The sequence below is a fragment of the Ichthyophthirius multifiliis genome (genome assembly GCF_000220395.1).
Source record: "Ichthyophthirius multifiliis unplaced genomic scaffold scaff_1120509251240, whole genome shotgun sequence".
NCBI lineage: Eukaryota > Ciliophora > Oligohymenophorea > Hymenostomatida > Ichthyophthirius > Ichthyophthirius multifiliis.
In genome coordinates this window covers 16,634-40,000 of record NW_004086067.1, presented here as the reverse complement: position 1 = coordinate 40,000, position 23,367 = coordinate 16,634, and the positions used below count along the sequence as shown (strand labels likewise).

The following is a 23,367-nucleotide window of genomic DNA, read 5'->3' as shown; positions in this document are numbered from 1 at the left end:
TATATTTAAAAATAATTAATTTATTATATTATATAGGGTATATTATATTGAATAGAAATAAAATAATAATTTATTTATTTATTTTTTTTAAAAAAATAAAATAGGTGTTAATCTAAAATTATAAATTTATCAATTTAAGAAAAGTAAATAACTATATTAAAAAGTTAAAAATAATAATTAATATAAATAATGTATATTTTATTTATTAATATTATGTTTTTAATTTTTTTTATTTTTTTTTTTATTTTTTTGAACAAAAAAAATACTATATATAGGAAAAAATAGATTTAGGTTCTATTTTTAAAAAAAAATAATAATAATAATATATATATATTGATATTAATATTAATTTTTTTTATATTTAAAATATTAATTTTAATAAACAAATAAAAAAAACAAAAAAAAACAAGAATATTATTTAAAAATAAAATATAGAAAAAAAAAACATTTTCATTCTTAAAAAAAATTATCCATTTTTTAAAATAAATATTTATTAAATTTTTCACAATTTTTAATTTAAACATTATCTTTTATTATATTCGCAATAAAAAAGTCTTTTTATTTATTAAATATATAAAACACTGGCGAGAAATTCGGAGAAGGGAAACTCTCACATTCATTATGAATATTATATTTATAAAATCTTGTATCAATAATCTAATCTATATTATTAACATTTTATTTATTTTAGCTTTTTAATTAAGATAACTCCTAAAAAAAGCTTTTAAAGCATTTTTCGATAATTTCACAATTACTACAATTTTATTTATAAAACAAAACTACTTTATTCTACTATAAATCAGATATATTTTACTATAAATTTATACTATTTATTTCTTCAAAACCATCCTAAAAATATTACTAAACTTTCGAAGATTCAAAATAATTTTATTTACCTTAATCTTTAAGAAAATCATATAGTTTATTTCTTGTAATCTTACCTTCATATTTATACTTCTTTACCAACTCAATATTAAGACTATAATAATTATCAAAGCTTTCAATATCAATAATATTTTAAAGCTTATCATTATTCTATAAAAAACTCTAAGAAGTATTTTAATCTCTTTATATTTATTAAAAACTCCAATAATTAAGTCCATTATCAATATAATTTTTTTCCTAAAAATCAAATAGCCTAACAATAGTTTTCTAATCAGGAATAATTTTGAACATTTTTTAAATAATTTCTTTCTAATTAGTATATAAAATAACAAAATCAGTTTCTTTATAACATCTTTTCTTTACTGAAATCAGTTTTTTTAAATACTCCTCCTATATTTTCCAATCGTCGTGAAAAAAAACTAGAATTTTCCTAATTCCAGCCTCGTCACAAGAATTCAAGAATGTCTAAGCCTCATTCATATTATTAATATAATTAACATAATTAAAGCTTTTTAAATATAGCTTATCTTTAATTTATTTTTCAGTTAAAAAAATATCCTTATCAATATTAGGATCCCATTCGATTTTATTATATAGATATTCTTAGCCATTAAATATAAAATTAGACTCATTATTCATTAAATTATTAGTTTTTTTTAACACATAAATTTCACCTATATCAGCATTTCGAATGCCTAAAAATGAAGCTTCTTAGTCATTTTTTATAATGTAAAAATTAGTCTATTTTTCGATGTTATCATATACAATTTTCCTAAATTTTTCCGATAAAATATTCAAGTCTTTAATTCGATTTTATTAAAATTAATCAAAAACTCTTTTTTAAATTTATTAAGAAAATTTGTAACTATCTTAATCTGGAATATATGTGAAAATTAATTTTTCGTCATTTTTTAATTTATTAATTTTTTCTTTTAATTAATTGTTTTCAGAAACTTTTAATAAAGTGAAAAAGTTAATTAATTTTTGTAAATTTTTCTAAGCCTATAAAGACTCTTCAAAAATAAATTATTTTATATCCCCAAATTAATTTATTGCGATAATTTCGAAGTTTTCACCTTCTTAATTATAAATATTTATATGCAATTTTTCAATACTATTTAATATTATTTAAATTAATTATTTATTAGGAGATCTGCCTTTAATTATTATAGAGTTTTTGAAATTTTTAGGGTATAATAACATGTTTTCGACTGTTTCTTTTTTTGTTATTTATTGTAAATTTGAACTTTAGCATATATTGCGCTTAATTTCTAGTTATTTTCGAAAATTAAAATTGATTAATGTAAATGATAATCCACTATAAAAAAATATATTTTTGAATTATTTTAAAAAATAAATTTGCTTCATTATTTAATTATTATTTTTAAAAAAAAGATATATATAAATGTAAAATATTTTATAATTTTAATTTATATATTTTTATATAAAATAAAATTAATTTAATATTTTTTTAAATTATTATTAAAATAATTGAATTGACTTTGATAAATTTCTTTACATTATAAGAAGTTTATTATTATAAATTTTTAATATTATATATATAAATAAAAAAATATACTATTAAAAAAAAAAAAAAAATTATAATATAAATTAAAATACAATATAAATATATAAATATATATAAATATATAAATATATATATATATTTATATATATATACGTATATATGTATATTTGTATATATTATAAATTATTTTAAATAATATTGAATTATATTTTATTTTTTTTAAATTATTTTTTTATTTAAACTATAAAATTAATAAAGTTTAAATATAAAGATATTATATTCATAAAAATAAATTAATATATAAATTACTTTTTTTTTATTTAAATATGTTTTTTTTATTTTTTTTAATAAAAAATTATTTAAAAAAAAAAAAAAATAACTTTTTCTATTTAATTTAAAATAAATTTAAAAAAATAAATATATACATATAAAATTAAATAATTTAAATTGTTTATTAAAATAAAAAACAAAAAAACAAATAAATAAATAAAATCATATAATGTATCCTCACCCCCCGCCTCCACTATACTCCCATACACATAGCATCCCAGCAGCATCATCAAAAACAATCGAAAAAGCTCCTTTAAGTCAACATTTAGGATCTTACAGGGTTGAATCACCTATCCGATATAGAGAATAGCCAACTCAAATAGGGTACAGAATTGAATCTCCAAGAGGCAGTCAATTAACACAATAAGTTAGATCAGAATCGCCTGCAATTCCATTAAAACGTCATGTTACTTAATATTTAGTTGAACATTAGCATCCTTCTATGATAGTTCCTTAAGGTTCGGTTATTCAACCTATGCATAATCAAGTTGCATATGAATAAATACCTATAATTCCTGGAAGAGTAGTTTATTAATAATAATATCATTAAGGTTTAAATCCTTATGTATAATAATAAGGTATATTTATTTATATATAACGTAGTTATTTTTAATTTATATTTTATTTTTTTATAAAAAAAAAAAAACAGGAAATCAATAATATACTGGTGGAAATAATTAATATGCTGGTGGAAATAATTAATATAATGTAGGAAATAATTAATTTGTAAATGGAAATAATTAATATGTCAATGGAAGCAGTTAATTTGTTAACGGAAGTACTTAAGTAAATTCTAATTAAAATATATAACTTTCATAATCATAATAATTAAATAATTAATCAAATAGAAACTAATAAACAAATAAAAGTAAAAATAAAATATATTAAATATAAAAAAATATATATACAAAGATGTTTTAAATGATTAAACAAATACTTAATAAAGATTTAATTAAAATTAAGGTAAAAATAAAAATAAATTTTAATATATAAATGTATATAAATAATTATATATATTTACATATATATATATATTATTTATTTTTAACAATTTTTATTTATTATTATAAACTTTAAGATAATCAAGAATTTAGTAATAAAGCCTATGATGAATAAAATATAAATTAAAGAAAAACAGTTGGAAAATCTTTAAGAGAATAGGACGATTATGAAGATTATTTAAGATATTTAGAATAAAGCAAAAAATATGGAAAGAAAGCTTACGTAGATGAAAATTTAGATAGTAGAGTAAGAAAACCATTAGATGGGGAACATGAATAAAAGATATAAAGACTTAAAAACGAAAAAACTAAAAGAGAATTACATGTTTAGGATTTGGAATATAAAATTCATATTTTAGAATAAGAAAATAGAAGTTTAACTACTTAAATGGAATAAATGAAAACTGATTATAAAAGACTTAATTAAATGTAATTATATATATGTATTATTATTTTAGATTAATATATTTTAGATATGAAGAAAAATATTCACATGAAATAGATAGGCTTTAATTAGAAAATTAAGATTTTGAAGCTTCTAATAAAATATGGGCAATGAAATTTAAAGAGTTGGAATTAAAGTGTGATGATTTAGTTAGTGAAAAATAAGATTTTGAAGAAGAAAACAGGAAACTAAATGATAAAATTCTTAAAATATAAGTTCTTTTACATGAATAACCTATTAAAAATTAGAAATTTGAATCTTCGACAACTAAATATTGAATTTTTTTTATTTATATATATATAATATTTTTTTATTTTATTTTTTTATTTAAAATATAAAAAAAATATTATATAATAAACATTAAATATTTTTTTTATTTTTAAAAAAAATAATGTTTCTATTTTTAAATATACAATATAATAATTTATATTTTCAATTTTCTTAATTAAATTATTCAATCATATCATAAATTTTTTTTTCATCCAAGTTTATTTTATAAGCTTAATTAATTAAATAATGCCAATCAATAGAATCTTCATATTAGATTAAACTAATTTAATTATTTCTTTAACATATAATACTTAAAGTTCCCATCATATCTTATTATAAAATTTCTTATTTATTACTCTTAATGTAACATAAAGTAAATTTATAAAAATAAATCCAACCTTTTTAAATCAAATATTCATAAAATTTATCCTTTTAATGATATTATTTATATAAAAATAAATAAAGATATATGAATATATATATAAAAAAAAATATAATAATATTATATATATATATATATATATATATATATATATATATATATATATATTACTATATATTTTAATGGAATAACCATTCCAAACAATGTAAAAAGCCAAGGAGTTATATACATTTAAGGATTTATTTAATTATTTATCTTTTTTATATATTAATTTTTAAAAAAATTAATTTTAATTGAATTAATGATTTACAAAATGATTACTTAGATCTACATCATATTCTTAAATTAAATTCTCAATTATTTTCGAATGTTTATTTAATCCTGGTAAATCTACAAATAATATATATAATACATTATATAAATATTTCTATTATATCTAATATATTAATAAAAAATAACTTGGTAAATAAATATCTCTCATTTCAAACCTTTCAAATAAATTTGCAAGAAGCCAAAAAGCAATAAACTCAACGGAATGAAAAACAAAAAAAGCCGCAATAAAATTAATACCTTAAACATATCCAATCTAAGGATCATATGCTGCAAATGAAATCAGTACATTTTTTAATACTTATTATCCTTATTATTATTTTAGGAAATATTTTATATCAGGATAAGTTCTATGAATATCTTTTTCTATTTAAATAATAACATTCTAATCAATTAAATTAAGGCTTTCTTTTTTTATTTACTCATATACTTTTTCCAAATAAATAAGATCTTTTTCCTTATATAAATTTTAAAGCCATTTTTGACTATTTTAACACGACAGTTTTCTAATATTTCCATCTACTAAATTATCATTTTCATAAAAGCAACTACATTTATATTATTCGAAATTAATACTTGTCCTAAATGTATTTTAGACTAAATTTTGTACATTTTCTTTAAACTATTATAGTATAGAATAATTATTTTCCAATTAATTCCTATTAATATTATTATTATTTATATTATTTTTATTAATATTAATATTGTCTTAATTTTTATTATCAAAAGAATCATTTTTTTCAATACTTTTTAAATCTTATTTTCCTATATTATTTTAAATTTAGCTTTTTTCCTTAACAACACTTAAAGATTTGTTAACAATTTTTCTATTGACTTAAATTTAATTGATTTATTAATCTTCATCACAATTAGCGACAGTCTCACATCTTTTAACTTAAATATAAAACCATAATTATTCATTATCTTAATTTTTTTAATTAACAAAATAATTTAACTCATTATTAGGTTTATGCTTTTTATTTGGAGAAACAGGTATTAAATTAACCACTATAGGCTATTTAATTAATTCTTCGTCATCTTTATAAAAGAAGCTATTATCATTATTTTCTTCTGTTTATTAATTATTTTATTCAGTTTTAGAAATTTTATTAGGGCTAATATTTTCGGATTATTATTTCAATTAATTTTTTAAATTTTATATATTAATACTAGATTTAACATAATATTTATTTTAAATTTTATGATATATATTTTAATTTTATATTTCATTATTATGATTTTAATTATCATTTACTATATTAAAATGATTTTTGTTACTGATATTTAAATTAGTATTTGTTGTAGTATTTTTTTTATTATTTTTATATTAAAAAATTTAATCATCTAAATTCTAGTTATTATTGCTTTAATCTGAAACAACATAATATGTCGAAAAAAATTTATATCGGGAACTTTGTTATTTTTGTTTGAACATATTTTTATTTAATTGTTAATATTGTTGGGTATGTATTTTATAATTATTGTTTTAATTATTAATATTAAATTTATTATTTTATGTATTTTATAATTATTGTTTTAATTATTAATATTAAATTTATTATTATTATTATTATTATCATTATTATTATTATTTTTTTATCTATTTTTTATTTATTATTTTAAATGAAGTATATCTAATGAAAATCTATTTAGTTTATATTTTATTTTTAACAAGTTAATGTATTTAAACTTTAATTTATGTTTATATTTATACTTTCATAAGTTTTTATTTGTTTTTATTTATTTGATGATAATGATTTTTTTATAGATTAATAAATTTATTCGTCATATTTCTTTTATTATATATTTTAACTTTTTTTCGTCTTATTTACTATAGATGTATTTACTGTTGTTCTGTATTATTGTATATTATTCTGATTTTTAAAATAAAATGTTTTTGGTTTTTACAAATAAGGAATACATTATTTACGTTCACTTTAAATTTTCTTCTTATTTTTTACATCTATATTAGGCTGACTTTATTCAGTGTTTAATTACTATAATGTATTACTTTTCATTTTTATATATATTGCTTATATATATTTTAATATATTTCAATTTCTTCTTTTTTAAATAATAAGCTCTTTTTTATTTATATTTTAATTAAATTTAATTTTTATAAAAAAACAGTAAAAAATAAGTAAATAAAATAATAATACATTTTATTTATTTTATTTTTAAATTTTTTATTTATCAATATATTATATAAATAAATATTTCAAATATTTTATAGTCTATTTTTTTTAATAAAATATCAAAAATATTTAATTTTTTTAAATTATTTAAATAAATTAGTTTTTTTTTATTTTTAAACAAATAATACAATATGAATTATTTTTATAATACTTTTTAACAATTTTAAAATTCAATTCAAAATTATTTTAAAATAATTAAAACAACTATATTCTATATTTGTAATATAAATATATATATTATTTTAATCATTGTGACTAATATTGTTTTATATTTATTTATAAAATTAAATATATATATATATATATATAATTACAAGAGTTAAAAATAATTTATTATTTTTATTTTTTAAATTGTTTTTATTTAATATTTTTATATTTTATTATATATATTTTTTATAAAATACAATAATTAATACAATTATTATATTCGGATAAAATATGACTGACATACAATTTAAAAAAATAAGTCATAAAGATTGGTTAGGTTCTTTTAGTGAAAGTGAAGATGATTAAAAGAAAATAAATTTTTAAAAATTACCTTTAAATTAATAAAAAATAATTCATTCAAAAAATCAATAATTAAATATAAATTAAAATTCTTATTTTAAAAAAGATTGACTTTTAAACAAAAATTGTTATTAAAATAATAAAAAAAATAAGAAGAAAAAGACAAAAAACACGAAATTAATTAAAAAAGAGGTTTTCGTAAAGAATCATCTATTTTCGATACTAAAAAAGGTTAGGTTTTATTCGAATTATAGAAAACTTATAAAGGAGATGAAAGATTCATATTAGATAAAAGATTTGAGGAAGATATTGAAGTAGACAAATTACCAAATAATGTAAAAATACTCACTACGGGTATTGATTTTGAAAACTTATCAGACTAAAGTGATATGGAATTTAAAAATATCCAAAAAAAATAATAAAAGAAACAAAATTAATAAAAAGTTAAATTTAATGAAAATTAAAAAATAAATTAAATTGAAATTAATCAAAACAATTTAAAAAATTAAGAAAATAATTATTCTTAAGAAAAAAATATAGAGAATTAATAATTAACTGAAAATGAGGATTATTATATAAATGTTGAAGCAGATAAGTTAAATTAAGATATAGATTTAGAAAAGGAACTTTAAAATTACTTAAAAATCCTTTAAGAATTAATGCCTGATATGAAACTTTTTTTATAAAACAAAAAAAGAATGTATAAATAATTAAAAATAAAAGTGTTTTATATAAAAGTATAGATACAATTAATAATAATAATTTAGGAAAAAAAAGATGTAGAAAAATAAAATGATTTACAAAATAAGAATATTAGTAATAATATTAAATCATTTAATTTAATTATTCCTAGATTTGATCCTAATTAAGCAGGTGTTAAAGCTTTAATTGATTAAAACGAAAAAGATAAATAAGAGTAGAAAACATAAAAAAATAAATAAAAAACAGAGATATAAGATAAAGAAGAAAGTAAAATAATTTCAGGAATAGATAAGAAATACATGAAAATTTTAAAAGCTAATTCTATATTAAATAAAAATTTAAATAAAGAAAAAAAGTAGAAATTATTAAAGAACATAAAAAACCTGTTTTAAAAAAATTAAAATTGATTGTAATAAATGGAAAGAAATACTTAATAATAATAATAATAATAATAATAATAATAATAATATTAATAATAATATACACAATAATGATATTAATAAATAAAATATTAAAAATAAAAATGAATAAAAATAATTTTTTGATTTATAAGTAAAAAAAAACTATTTACCTAAATTTCAAATTAATTTTGGATATAATTAATAAAGAGAATAATTTAAATTATTTTAATGATTCAATATTTTATTAATTATTTATTAATTTATTTTATATATTAAATATTATATATTATATATTATTTATATATTATATATTATATATACAATATATAATTTTAATAAATAAATTAATTTAAATTAATAAGAAAAATCATAAATATAACTTATTTTAAAACTTTAAATTATTCTAAATAGTATTTTTATTCAAAGAATTATACGAATATGAATATGTTAAAATATTTTTAGAACTACTCAAAGCAAACATTTTTTTTCATTTAAATTCTTACAAATTTTATTTTAAAGAATTTATAATTCTTTCAAACTTCTAAAAGTATTAATATTTTTTTTATTAAAATTTAAATTTTATTATTAATTTTAATAAACATTATTATTAATCTAAAAATTTAATTATTTACTGTCTAAATTATAAGAAGGTTTATTTTCTTCTAAGTGTTTAAATTTTTACCATTCTTTATTAGTTTAAATTGAATATCCTCTTTTAAATCCATTATTATTATTTTTATAAATATTATTATTTTTATTATTAACACTATTATTATAATTATTATTATTATTATTATTATTATTATTATTATTATTATTATTATTATTATTATTATAAGAAGGTTAAATAATTATATTGCTTTATAAAAAAGAACTTTATTTAAAATAGCAATCAAATTTTTATAAAAATTTATCTTTTATAATTTCTACAATTTAATAATTAAAAAAATTGCAAATTTAGAAAATTTCTTCTCTATCGAAAATTTATATATTATTTTTTTGTCTTAAGTATATTATACATGCACATGCTAATTCATCTAATTAATAATCATAATAGCTTATGTCTTTTATTATCAAAAAAGCTAATTTGAATATATCTTTTTCTATTTTTTCTATTATTTCCCATTATTTTGTAGTTTATTTGTTTATATTTTCATCATTTATGTTTTTATCGTTATCGAAAATAATACCTTAGCTAAGAGTATATTCCAAGAAGTCGTATAAATTTTCCATTTAGAGTTAAAAATTAAATATTTTTAATACTCTTTCTTCTGCCTTTTTAATTTCAGTAGAGCTTACATTTATTATTCTTTTTAAAGCTGAAACAAAAGGTATTCTATCGTCTATTTCAATACTTTTTGCAGCTACAAGTAAACTTATTAATGCATATAGTTACAAATTTTAAATTATTTAGAAATAATCTTACTGTATTAAATAGTCTAAAAATACAATACTTAAATAAATAGTTTTGTTTGATATTTTTAGCTTTTCCCCTTAGATTTAAATAAAATTTATTATTGTTTCACGATTCTTTAATTTAAATAATTATTTTAATAAATAATTTATAAATTAGTAATAACAATAAATAAGGAATGGAAAATAATATAAATTTATATATATATATATATATATATATATATATATATATTTTATATATTTTATATATTTTATATATTTTATATATATTTTACAGTTAAATATTCTGGGTATTGTTTAATATTTATTATTAGATTATTTTTAAATGTATTTTTTAAATATGTTTTTGTTGAAACTGTAGAAATATAATTCATTTATTAAGATTTTAATGCTTTTGTATTCTTTTTTTTTTTAATTAGTTTTTAGTTTTTTTTATTTACTTTATATAATTTTATTCCACATTTTTTACAGTTTATGTTTTTATCAGAATCGGAGTGTTAGCAATTTAATATATATAAACTTTAATTATTTGTATTATATTGTTAACTTTAGTATTATTTTTGAAAAAAAAGATCTTTATTCATCTTTAAATGTTTATTAATATAATTTTGTTAATTTTTTGTTTTTTTAATACTTATTTTGAAAACATAAAAAAATAGATGTTATTTAAATTTTATATATATAAATATAAATATATATATATATATATATATATTTATATACATATTAATTTATACATTAGAAATTATATTTTTTAGTTTATCTCTGTTAAATATTTTTTAATTATTAAAAAAATAAAAAAAAAACTTTTTTTTTAATAATATGTTTATTATTTTTATTTTTTATTTTCATCTTTATTTTTCTACTTAATTTTTCATTTTATAAAAAGCTGTATTAATTAAAAAACTTAAATTTTAAATATCAATAGCATATTATGGACTATTTAAATATTCTCTAAAATAAATTTCTTTATTTTCTTAATTTTCTCTTAATTTAGCTACAAATTTTCTTGTCTAATATGCTAATTAATTATCATTTTCGCAAACAAAAAGCATATTTTCAAAAGCCAATTGTGTCCAATCTCCTTAATAAACTGAATAATCTTTAACTAAATAATATAAGTCTTTATCTTTTTAAATATCTCCGAAAATATTAATTGTTTATTGATTATAATTGTTATGTAAATATTCAAGGACATCAAATAAACCATTCTTTTTTTTTTATTTTTTTAACATATTTAATTTATATTTATATATTACTTAAATAACAGAGCATTAAATTAAATTCGGCTCGTTTAAAACTGCATTAAATAAAGTCAAACCACTTATAGGAGTTTTTGAATATCCGCAAATTTTTTTCGATATATCATTTTCTTGTATAAATTTGGCAATATCTATTAAGTCGCAAAAATTTGTTAATCTTTTTATTTAAACTCCTTCTAAAAACCATTCTTTATTTATATCATATGTACCTTAAATTATATTTAAATATATATAAAAAGACGGAAAATAAATACCTCTCATATGTGGATAGCATATAATAGCTCCTCTATCAAAAGCACTAATAAATACAGGATTTAATTCTATATATTAAAATTATAAATATTTTATATAAAAAAGTAAATTTAAATATATAAAAGAATATAATAATTAATTAAAAAACAACATATCATGTAAAAAAAAATATATATATTACCATATTGTGTTCTTTCTTCTAAATTGCTGTTTAAATATAATATACAGGGGCTGTTAGAATTTACAAATTATTTATTATATACTAATGTAAATGGAATATTTATACCATCTCTTGAAATTGCTTCAAGACTTTTTAAATAATAATAATAATATTTAATATAATAAATAAATATATATTATACTTTTCCATAACATAGTTCTCTTAGTTAAATTTATTATATTTTATTTCATAGAAAGTTTAATTAATTCTTTGTTACATATTATAGCTCAAAAAATTATTAGGTTTATAAGGACACTATAAATAATATATAATATATATATATATATATATATATATATATATTTATATATATATTTATATATTATATAAATAGGTTTTTCTACTTTAATTGTATAAAAAAATATATCAGATTCGTAAAATTAATTAGTTTCTAAAACTAAATCATATATTTATTCTTATATATAATAATTATGGAATTAATTTGTTTTAAAATTATATATTTTAAAATAATCTTTTTATTGGTTAATTTAAGAAATTTAAACGACTATATAGTTTTTAAAAACTTCAAATGATTTAATATACTCTTCTTTAAGTTCATCTAATTATAAGAATATTTATTATTCTCCTAATTCTATTTATTATTCAGTGTTTTCTATTTGCAATTTATTTATTTCGGTTTTTTAAATTTCTAATGCTTCTTTGTATATTTTATCAAGGTTTATTATTTTATTTTATTCTTTATTTACTTATTCTAAATATTTAATTTATTATTTGTTTCCTTTTATATATTTATATTTATAAATTTTTGTCGGGTATTTATCTTTATTTATTTAAGTAAAAAATATATGTTATTCTCCCATTTTTAAAATTGTTTTTGTTTTTTATTTTCTTTCCTTTTATTTGTTTTTATATTTTTTTTATAAAAATTAAATATAATACAGTTATTTATCTAAATTCAGCATTTTTTAAATAAGTTTCTTTAAAATATAATTAATTTTATTCATTTCCTGAAATGAGACTAGAATCAAGTAAAATTATGTCCTTATTTAAAATACTTTATACTATTTAAATAAATAAAAAAAGTATAAAAATATAAATTTTTTTAAAAAAAATAAAAAATATATATAAATATATATAGATATAAATATATATATATATATTTATATATACAATTATACATATATATATTTATATATATTTATTTAATATTTATATTTATACTCTATAATTAAAAATTAGGATTTTTTTCATCCAAAATTTTTATTGGCTAAATAATAGAAATATTCTTATCTTCTAAGTTTAAATATGATAATGTACTATATCTTTTTAAATCATTTTTTTAAACAAAATAAATATTATCAAAATCATCAAAAGCCAATTAATAATGTATGTTACTAATAATTCGTTATATAAGTTAATTTTTTTTCAAATCTTTAACAATACAAATATATTCTTCGTTATTATTATATATATCAAAAACAAAAGCTATTTTATCATGGTTTTTATTGAATATAATATTTTTATAATAAACAGTTTATAACTCTAATTCATCGGCTAAATATTCTATTCTTTTATCGAATTCAATGTAGTTTTCAAGAAAATTTATTATCTCTTATTTAGTCAAAACACTTAAAATTTCTTCCTTTTATAAATCTTTAATAGAAAGTGGTTTATTTAAAAAATTTTCATTTGAAACTCTAAAAATATTCAATACATTATCCAAATCTTAATTATAGTAAATAAATCTATATTTAAAATACTTTTTAAATTAAATATAAATATATAAATATATAAATTATATAAATATATTTATATATTTAGATATATATATATATATAATTAAATAAATATACTTCTTAGTATAAAAAGGTATAATATTTTGAATCTATGTCCTATTTTTTAATTCTTAAAGCATTTATTCTTCCATTAAACCAACTTTAAATAAGGACATATCAGTATAAACACTTTCAATTTAAGTAAAATATTCAATTCTTTTTTAATTCATTTCATTTTCAAAAACATCCTATTTTTAATCTTCTACAGATGAAAATTCACTTGATTTTATTTTTAAATAATCATAATAATCAATAAATTATTCATATTTATTTTTAAAAATAGATTAGTATTTATCATGTATAGGCAATACCCTTGTTTCTAATAATTATATACTAAATTGTGTAAAATTTCTTATATTTTAAACAGGAATTTTCTTCTAAGGGTCTGGTGTTAGAAGTCTTTCTAATGCTGTTTATCTATTTTATCTAATAAATTTTCTTTTCACAATTTTAGTTTCCATGACATGCTCGCTATCTAGTCTTTCTTCATATGGGAGAATTTCATGGAAATGGGTTTTTGTACCCAGTACTTTATCTATATTTTATAATCTTTATTTTTCCAAATCAGATATTTCTTTATTATCTTCCAAAAAAATTTAAATGTCTTCATTTACATTTAATGTTATTCTATCACGAGGATTATATTCAGTTAGATCTTTTGGTCTTTCGTCTAATTCGGTGTCTAAAAGTAAACTTAAGAATACATTTTGCTGTTTTTATTAGGGGGAAAATGGGTTTATTTATTAGACTTTATTTTCATGGTTTTTATTTAGGAAACGGCTTATAATTGACTTGTACTCTATTTTTCGTAAATGTTGGTTTATTAGTTGATTTTTTAAAAATTTTTACATGTTTTTTAAAAAAGATATTTTATTTTTATTAATTATAATATTGTATAAAAATAAAATATATAAAAAAAAGTAGATTTAATAAAATTATAAAAAAAAATTAATATATATATATATAAATATAAATATATATATATATATATATATATATATATATATATTGTTATTTTTTAAGTTATATGTAATATTTTTTAATACTTTTATTTCTTTTTTTTTTAAGTAAAATTATAAAAAATGAAAATTAAAAATGCACACAATAAAAATAAATAATTTTTATTTTAATAATTATATATAAATCAATTATCTTTAGATGCGTTTTTATCTTCATCTTCTATACGTAAATATTCACCAACATCACTCTAATTAAAAACAACAACACCAGTAGGATCCATATCTTTAGCTTAAAGTGTATTTTTTGCAGAAACACCAAATCCTAGAGGCATATCATTCATAGAAAGAACTATAACACCTGCATATTAAACTATATTTTCAGTCATTCTACCTACATGCGCTTTAATGACATGATTTCCATATACATATGCTTATTCACCTTAAGGCTTTAACCATACTTTATTTTTTGCAAATTTGACTAAATAATCTAAACATGTAATACTTAATCTGAACTTTCCTCCTTTAGTAAATTTACCAAAGCATGTTCCAACACTTTTTTTTTATTTAAGATAATATTATATATAAAGATAAATATATGTAATATAAAATACTGCATTAGTTATTCACGAGTTATATTTTAACATGCTTTCATTAAAGTTTCACTCATATAATATACACGGTCTTTTATTAAACGAAATACATGTGGTTCATCTGTTCGGTCGATTAAAAATTTAATATTTTAACCAATATACTCGGAGAGTTTTGAAAAAAAGACTTTGGTTTCTTCATCTGTTAAAATTCTCATTTTTTTATGTTTTTATATTTTTAATAATATTTAGTTTTAACTCTTTTTTTTTAATTTATAAAGTGTTTAAAAATATTTAATAATATGTATATATATATATATATATATGTATATGAAAATAAATTATTATTATATATAATTAAATATATTAGTAATCTTATTTTTTTATATTTTCATGATTTAAGTATATTTAAATAACTTTATTTCCATATTATTTTTTATTTTACAAAAGAAGCAAATTTACTTTGTTTATTTTCGCTTTTTAAATCTATAAATAAAGAAGAATCAATATCACTTTAAATACTTTAAGTTTAAATATAGGATTCATTGTTATTAATAATAATATTATTATTATTATTACTATTATTATTATCATTATTATTATCTTAATTATTACTATTATTATTTTTATTATTAATAATAATATTAATATTATCATTTTAATTTTTATTATTATCATCAATATTATCATTTTTTTCATTTTTATTATTATTATCATTATTGTCATCTAAAATTTTTAATTTTAATTCCAGTTAACTTATTTTATTTAAAAGCTCATCATTTTCTTTAATTTTATTTATTTTAAAAATCTACTAATCTTCTATTTCTTAATATAAAATAGATATTCTTTCTTCTAAACTTTCTAAATATTCAATTTCTAATTTCATATCAATATTTTCTTGTACAATCTATTTATTTTCCTACTCTAATTTTGTTATTTTTTAATCATTTTCTTATATTTAATTTAGTAGATTCATTTTATTTTCTATTAATATCTGATTTTCATTTTCTAATTAAGTTAACTTCTAATTTATTTGTTTTATTTAATCTTCTAGTTAAATAATTTTTAATATATTCTAATTATTTTCTTTTAAAACACTAGTGTTCTCCTCTATATATTTTTATTAATTTTATTCTTATTCTTCTTATTTTTTTTTTATCTATTTTAATTATTCAATCATTTCTTATAATGATACATTATTGTTATCTATAATCTATAATACTTATATTAATATTATAAAAAAAAAATATAAATTTACTTCATTTTTTCTATTAATCTCTTATTAATATTATTAAATTTCTTCATTTAAGCAATTAATTTATACATTTGAGGATTTATTTTATTTTTATAGTACTTAAATAGCTGATTTTAAATTATTATTTTCCTTTTCAAAATTAATATTTTAATATTTCATATTAAAATTATCCTTTTAGATCAATTAATTTTAATTGTTTAATTATAATATATTATTTTACAAATTAATATTTTCTTCTTCTAAAATAATATTTTGTTTATGCATGCTTTCCATTTCTTTTAATATTTCATCTATTTGATAATTTAGTTATTCTATTTTTTAAGTGTCTTCTTAATAAACTATTTTTTCTTATTAATTTTTATTTCTAACTTTTTCTAATTAATCACTAAAGTATTTGTTTTGGTCAATTAATATTTTTATTTATTTATGTAATTGTTCAATTTCTTCCTTTTCTTGTGTATTTAAGAGACTATTACTTGATGGGATAACTAATGTATTTCTTATATTTGCGTTTCGGGGTGAATATTATTAAAATGTGTGTTATATTATTTTAATTGATTAATTATGTTTATCCATTAAATTATTTTATGTTAAAAATTTATTTATTTTTATTAAAAAATAGTCAAGTATATATAAATTTTATTTATAAAAAAATAAAAAAAATATAATAATATTTTATATATATATATATATATATATATATATATATATATATATTATAAAAATAAAGAATGTTTATTGGACAAAAATTAATTAAAAAGTAATTTTAAATTTTTTTTTTTCAATATTTTTAATTAAATCTTTATTTTAATTTTTTAAAGTAATTAGTGTATAAATTTTAATACATATATTTACCCTAACTATTAGTAAGTAAACTAGAGTAATTTATTTCATAAAAAACTTCCACTTTTAAATATTTCTTATATTTTGTAATAAGAGAACCTCCAAAAATTTCCCCTCTAACAATTTTAGTTTATTCTTTTAAATTTTATTCTATTTCTAGTAAATTAATCGAAATATCAATTTCACAAATTTTCTCATTTTAACTATCTGTAGATTTTAAAAAACAAAAATGTTTCAAAAATAAAAATTCGCAAGGTTTATTTAATTATATGGAATCACAATAAGTTTATAAAATAGTGTTTTAAAAGTCTTCGTTTATACAAACAATTTTATTAAATCCATTTAAAATTTACTACATTTCATTACTGTTTTTAAAATTAATAAACTCACCAATATCAGTTGTATTTATTATATATTCCCCATTTATAATAATTAATCTATTATCATCTATATTCAATTCACTTCTATAATATATATTAGATTCATCTGAAGATATTATTTATTCAAAAAGGTCTTTATTTTCTAAACTTTCCTATTATAAACTTATCATGAAATCCTAATAGGTTTCTTATTTAATAATTTCTAATTAATATAGAATCTCACTATTAAAATTTGGTTAGATTGAATTTTTAGGCAATTAATTAATCCATTTTGTTAATATATCGGGTTCTTATATAAGTTTTTTATCAACTAAATTATTTTAATTGGTAATAGAAATCTCATAATATTCACAATCGAAAAATTGTGTATTTTTACGTTTATGATGGTTTATTTATTAAGTATCTTATATAAATTCATTACTGGGAATTATTTTTATTTAAGTTTCTGATAATTCATTAAATGAATGAAAAATGGAATCATTTTGAAATTATTATGGAGAATCACTAAAAGATTATTTAAAATACTTTTACATAGGAGAGAAACTTTATTATATTTACCTATCTTCTTTTTTTTCTGATATTTATTTTTTTAAATCAGTAATTTTTACTTATTAATGGATTTTTCTATTGTTTATTTCTAATATAGATTCATGTGAAATTCTTTTAAAATTATTTAAATTGATTTAAAAAAGATTATCACAGGAAGAATAGGATATCTTTTTAGGGATAATACTAATTGTAAAGTTTTAAAAATCAGGTCTTAATTGAATTTTTTAAGCTTTTGATTATTCTTAATCGTATTATGTTGAAAAAGATAAGGAAAAACGAGACGAAAATAAATTTAATTGAGAATTCTTTTCTTTTTGAGAATATGGCGATGTAATAGTATCATTAATTTAAAATATTTGATTATTTTTTATATATATTTATTAATTAAAAAGGTCTTCTTTTTGAATTTTTAAAGTGTTTCTAGTACTATTGCTTAATTGTAATTATTAATTTGAATTATTATTACTTTGTAAATCTGTAGTATTTGAATGAGTTATTTTTTGATCTTTTTCGGTTTAAAGCTTACTTTATATTTTTTATTCAATTAATTAGTCTTTATATATTTCTTTTAAAGCTATTTTTTATAGGTTTTCGTCAAAATTAGTAGCTATTTTATTTTAATCAATATTTTTTTCAGGTTTTTCTAGAAAATTTAGAGACTTTCTAGAACTTTTTCGGCTTATATTAGATTTCAAGATAGATGATTGGACTGTATTTTGTTCTTGAATTGGTTTATTATCTTTCATACAAAATAAAAAATTTAATATTTTGTTAAAATAATTCATGTTTAAGATTTTTTTTTTTTTTCGATAATATTTTAATACTTGTGTTTAATTTGTTGATTAAATAGATTTTTTTTTTATTTTATTTTTTTTAGTTCTTTTTATAGTTTTATTATAATAATTATATATATAAAATAGAAAAATATATATTTATTTATTTTTAAAAAATAAAAAAATGAAAAATTGTATATATAAATAAAAAAAAAACAACAATATTTAAAAGGGGAAAAAAATAAAAATAAAATTACTAATTGTTGATATTTGATAAAAATAAAAATAATTAATTGTATATATATATATGTATTAATATATATATATAATATTAAATATAATAAATAAATAATCAAGCTATAACTATAGATACACAATCTAAACCATTTTTATCTCCATTTGAATTCATATCAAGTTCTTTAATTTAGAAATAATTAAGATTTTTTTCTGAATCCAAAAACAAAATATTATCACATCCGAAATTCCATGCTTTTTAAAAACTAGCGAAATACTACAATTCGATATTTTAACAATTATCAATATTAAATACATATGAATTTTTATACATATTATTATGGTTTACAATCACGAAATTCGAAAGTCCTTCAATTTATTTAATTTGGGCATTTATTTAGAATATTTGATATTTTCTATATATTAGATTAGTTGGAATATCTATAACAGACTATTCTATATCTAAATCATTATTATTTACAATAATTTGCCTTTTGTTAATTTATTCTATTTAAACCTGAGAATCTGAATAATTAGGTAAGTTTCTTATTAGAATTTCTGTTTCGTAATTTTCAAGATTTAAAGAAACTAATTCATTTCCGTCCACTATGAACATTATTTCTTTAAATTTATCAGCCTCACTGTAAAAATTATTGTAATAAAGCAGAATATTATTATTGAACCCTTAGTTTAAATTATTTAGTTTATATATTTTTAATTTTGTATCCTCTAAAATTAGTTCAGGTTATGATAAGTCTATTTTGGTAAACTCTAGTTGATTTTGGCTTCTGTTGAAATTATATTACAAACATTTGGCCTCTGTAAGATGGAAAGTATATTAATATCGAGAATCTAAGATAAATACTTTTACTTATTTTAGTTAAGGAAAAGATATGAAAATTAATGAATTTTTTGTTTTTATTAATAATTGCTTAGTATTTTAGTAAAAAGTGATAAAAGTGAAATCTTCTTATATTTCTATAAAATTTATGAAGTCTATAAGTTGCCCGTTTTATATTATTTCGTCTTTTTCTTTAATAATTTTAGGTTTTTAGACTACTATTTGATTTGATTCGGAAATAATATTTTCGTGACTTACTATTATTTATGCATTGCTTGTTTATTGGATTTTACAATTCTATTTTTTTAAATATAAATTTATTTATATAGTTTATTTATATTTTGATTTAATAAAATTTACATTATTTTAATTGTTTTAATCTTAAAGTTAAATATAGTTAATATCTTTTATGTTTAATTATTTTCCTTTAATTTGTATTTTTTACATTTATTAAATATCTAAGCAAATGTGTTATATTAATTTGCCCTTTTTTATAAGAAAATTTTTATGTGGACTATTATTATTTTAGTCTTGTTCATTTTATAAAGAAATACAGTCGTCTATATTTTGCAAAATGTTAGTAAATTTATATGGGCTTAATTTATAGTTAATTAATAAAATTATTAATAAAGCAAAGTGAAAAGTGGAATTAATTAAAACTGAAAAATAGAAATCTTAAAAAATCATATCTAGTTAGGAAAGAAAGACATTTAGCAAATAAAAAGAAACCATTATTAATAGATCATATTTGTAAGAAAATTTATTTGTAAATAATCCGTAATAATATACACTAAAGTAAAAAGATAATTCTATCAAAAGTACTTAGAAAAAATAATGCATTTATTAGTTAAAATACAAAATTAAGGTTATTATTAAGAAATTTATTAATAAAAAATATATATTGTTATTTAACTTATTAGAATTTAAATTGCTTACTATTCTATCTAAAGATAAGTATGAATAAGACCAATACTTTGCTATTGCTTTTAATGAGCAAAAATGCCTATTTGTGCATATATTGGATAAAATTGAAACGAGGAAGGTCATAAAAAACATTTTATTTATTTTATTTTATATTAAAATATATTAATTTATATTTTTTTTTTATATATTATTTTATATTTTTTTTTTTATTTTATTAAATCTAAAGACAAGTCAGTAAATATAAAATATATATTATAATTTGCTTTTTAAATAAATATAACATTAATAATCACTATATATCATAAATTATTTTAAATTTTATAATAATTTAAATATATTTAATTTAATAATCTAATTATATATATATATATATATATTATTTTTGTATTATATTATATTTTAATATAATTTTATATATAATTTTGTTTTCAATTACTTTTATTATTTTTATCTACTTGCTCATAATTATTTTATTTTTTACTGATTTTTTATGTATTTTGTATTTATTAATTAACTTATCCTAATGTATTATTCCTTTAATAAGCTTATTAAAATAACCTTGAAGGATCAATGTATTTATTACTATAAATTTTTTTTTATATTAATTATAAAATTTCAAATCTTTTTCTTTTTTTTTAACATTCCTCATTATTTCCATCAATCATACTTTTAAATTCTAATTCTTTCCTTTGAAGTTCATTTCTCATTATTCTTAAACTATGTTTTATTGATTAATTATTCTAAATTTAAAAAAAAATAAAATAAGAAAAAATGTTCATAAATATTATAATATATTTAAAATAAACTAATGTACTTTTTTTAATCTTTATTTTTGCATTTTTTAAATAATTATATCGGATTAATTAGAATGCATTCTATTATATCTAGTAAGGACTTATTTTAAATACATTTAAATAATTTAATCATATTCTTAATTATTTTAAGAATTATCATATTCTTTTAATATTTTATTTTATTCATTTAATGATTATGGGGTTGATATATTTATATTTTATTATTATTTTTAATTATCTAATTTTTTTTTTTATAATATTTAAATTTGTGCTTTTTAAAGTATATTTTTATAATTTTTTTAATTAATGTTTTTTTAAATTTCCTCTTTATCACTTTCATATGTTTCTTCGTTTAAATTTTATTAATATTATTAATTTTAACTTACTTATATTATATTATTAATAATATTTTTTTTTTTATTTTTTTTTTATTTTTAAGCACTTTCAAAAGCTCTTAGTTTATTCATTTTTTGTACACTATATGTAAGCATATCTTTTTTTATTTAAGCTATTCCTTTATTTCTTGATGTATTGAAATATTAATCTTCATTTTTTTTATTTATAAATGGTATCCTAGTTGATTGAACTTATTTTCTTATTAGATTTAAATCTTATAGAGTCATTTAGTTAAATACATTATACATAAATTTTTTCTGTTGTTATTTTTCATTATTTTTTTATTTTGGACTGTTATTATTTGAATTTTGTATAGAAAATGCTATTTTATTATTATTTTTATTATGAGAAAGGTTAGTTTCAAGTTCAGAATTTTTATTATTAATATTATTCCTTCCTTCTTTATTCATTTATAATTAAATTGAATATAAATATCTACTTTCTATAGTTTCCATTTTATTTCTTTTTTATTTATTTGTTATTTAATCATTAGATTGAAAACCTAGAAATTTTAAATAAGGATGGAGTATTTATTTAGTGTTTTTTTATTTATATTCTTATTTTTTTTTGAATAATTATCACTTTTTAATATTTATATTAATTTTATTTTGTCAGTTTTTATTGAAGCATCAATTACTTTTTTTGTTTTTACTAATTATTTTATGTCAGGTAATATTTGCCTACATAGAGTTTTTGTATCATTTAGTATATTATGAAATTTGGTAAGGTTTACTTATTTTTCAGTCATATTTTTTTCTTTTTTGTTTCTTAAAAATTGAATGTCTTCTAAAGTTTTAGTCTTTTTTAATTTTTAGTCCTCTTCTTAGATTATATTAAGTAATGTACCGTATTTACCTTCTGATTTTTCATATTTTTTTAGATTTTAGAATTCTGAAATTGTGAAAGATTT

The 23,367-nt window shown here is 15.8% G+C and overlaps 2 protein-coding genes across 2 annotated transcripts, besides 54 other annotated features; both read right to left on the bottom strand. All coding sequences in view use genetic code 6, as the record gives it.

Annotated features, from left to right (window-relative positions):
• Positions 1–223: 223 nt before the first annotated feature.
• Positions 224–251: a microsatellite.
• Positions 252–2,434: 2,183 nt separating this feature from the next.
• Positions 2,435–2,523: a microsatellite.
• Positions 2,441–2,549: a microsatellite.
• Positions 2,490–2,565: a microsatellite.
• Positions 2,507–2,552: a microsatellite.
• Positions 2,507–2,594: a microsatellite.
• Positions 2,513–2,590: a microsatellite.
• Positions 2,539–2,594: a microsatellite.
• Positions 2,595–3,391: 797 nt separating this feature from the next.
• Positions 3,392–3,490: a microsatellite.
• Positions 3,392–3,491: a microsatellite.
• Positions 3,412–3,500: a microsatellite.
• Positions 3,501–4,492: 992 nt separating this feature from the next.
• Positions 4,493–4,518: a microsatellite.
• A 33-nt stretch (positions 4,519–4,551) lies between these two features.
• Positions 4,552–4,597: a microsatellite.
• Positions 4,598–4,910: 313 nt separating this feature from the next.
• Positions 4,911–4,982: a microsatellite.
• Positions 4,925–5,019: a microsatellite.
• Positions 4,951–5,019: a microsatellite.
• Positions 5,020–5,831: 812 nt separating this feature from the next.
• Positions 5,832–5,872: a microsatellite.
• Positions 5,873–6,354: 482 nt separating this feature from the next.
• Positions 6,355–6,394: a microsatellite.
• Positions 6,359–6,423: a microsatellite.
• Positions 6,361–6,417: a microsatellite.
• Positions 6,379–6,419: a microsatellite.
• Positions 6,424–6,635: 212 nt separating the features above from the next.
• Positions 6,636–6,710: a microsatellite.
• Positions 6,636–6,755: a microsatellite.
• Positions 6,647–6,716: a microsatellite.
• Positions 6,650–6,744: a microsatellite.
• Positions 6,658–6,794: a microsatellite.
• Positions 6,677–6,790: a microsatellite.
• A 2,212-nt stretch (positions 6,795–9,006) lies between the features above and the next one.
• Positions 9,007–9,113: a microsatellite.
• Positions 9,069–9,112: a microsatellite.
• Positions 9,114–9,191: 78 nt separating the features above from the next.
• Positions 9,192–9,289: a microsatellite.
• Positions 9,224–9,295: a microsatellite.
• Positions 9,224–9,296: a microsatellite.
• Positions 9,242–9,295: a microsatellite.
• Positions 9,297–9,549: 253 nt separating the features above from the next.
• Positions 9,550–9,605: a microsatellite.
• A 94-nt stretch (positions 9,606–9,699) lies between these two features.
• Positions 9,700–9,812: a microsatellite.
• A 773-nt stretch (positions 9,813–10,585) lies between these two features.
• Positions 10,586–10,666: a microsatellite.
• Positions 10,588–10,662: a microsatellite.
• Positions 10,667–11,066: 400 nt separating the features above from the next.
• Positions 11,067–11,119: a microsatellite.
• A 470-nt stretch (positions 11,120–11,589) lies between these two features.
• IMG5_166380 (prolyl oligopeptidase family protein, putative) lies at positions 11,590–14,773 on the bottom strand (the record flags this gene model as incomplete). The annotated part of the gene is made up of 9 exons (XM_004030134.1): positions 11,590–11,603; positions 11,909–11,974; positions 12,088–12,215; positions 12,269–12,381; positions 13,027–13,094; positions 13,309–13,832; positions 13,941–14,141; positions 14,257–14,339; positions 14,369–14,773. 9 exons carry the CDS (start codon positions 14,771–14,773, stop codon positions 11,590–11,592), a joined length of 1,602 nt encoding a protein of 533 aa, XP_004030182.1.
• Positions 12,391–12,455: a microsatellite.
• Positions 13,206–13,307: a microsatellite.
• Positions 13,207–13,307: a microsatellite.
• Positions 13,860–13,925: a microsatellite.
• Positions 13,860–13,939: a microsatellite.
• Positions 14,774–14,873: 100 nt separating the features above from the next.
• Positions 14,874–14,931: a microsatellite.
• Positions 14,932–15,066: 135 nt separating this feature from the next.
• Positions 15,067–15,686, bottom strand: IMG5_166370 (hypothetical protein; the record flags this gene model as incomplete). The annotated part of the gene is made up of 2 exons (XM_004030133.1): positions 15,067–15,433; positions 15,493–15,686. 2 exons carry the CDS (start codon positions 15,684–15,686, stop codon positions 15,067–15,069), a joined length of 561 nt encoding a protein of 186 aa, XP_004030181.1.
• Positions 15,687–16,029: 343 nt separating this feature from the next.
• Positions 16,030–16,189: a microsatellite.
• A 1,210-nt stretch (positions 16,190–17,399) lies between these two features.
• Positions 17,400–17,444: a microsatellite.
• Positions 17,445–19,564: 2,120 nt separating this feature from the next.
• Positions 19,565–19,608: a microsatellite.
• Positions 19,565–19,611: a microsatellite.
• Positions 19,566–19,608: a microsatellite.
• Positions 19,612–21,424: 1,813 nt separating the features above from the next.
• Positions 21,425–21,483: a microsatellite.
• Positions 21,438–21,480: a microsatellite.
• A 171-nt stretch (positions 21,484–21,654) lies between the features above and the next one.
• Positions 21,655–21,691: a microsatellite.
• A 776-nt stretch (positions 21,692–22,467) lies between these two features.
• Positions 22,468–22,497: a microsatellite.
• Positions 22,471–22,497: a microsatellite.
• Positions 22,498–23,367: the final 870 nt, after the last annotated feature.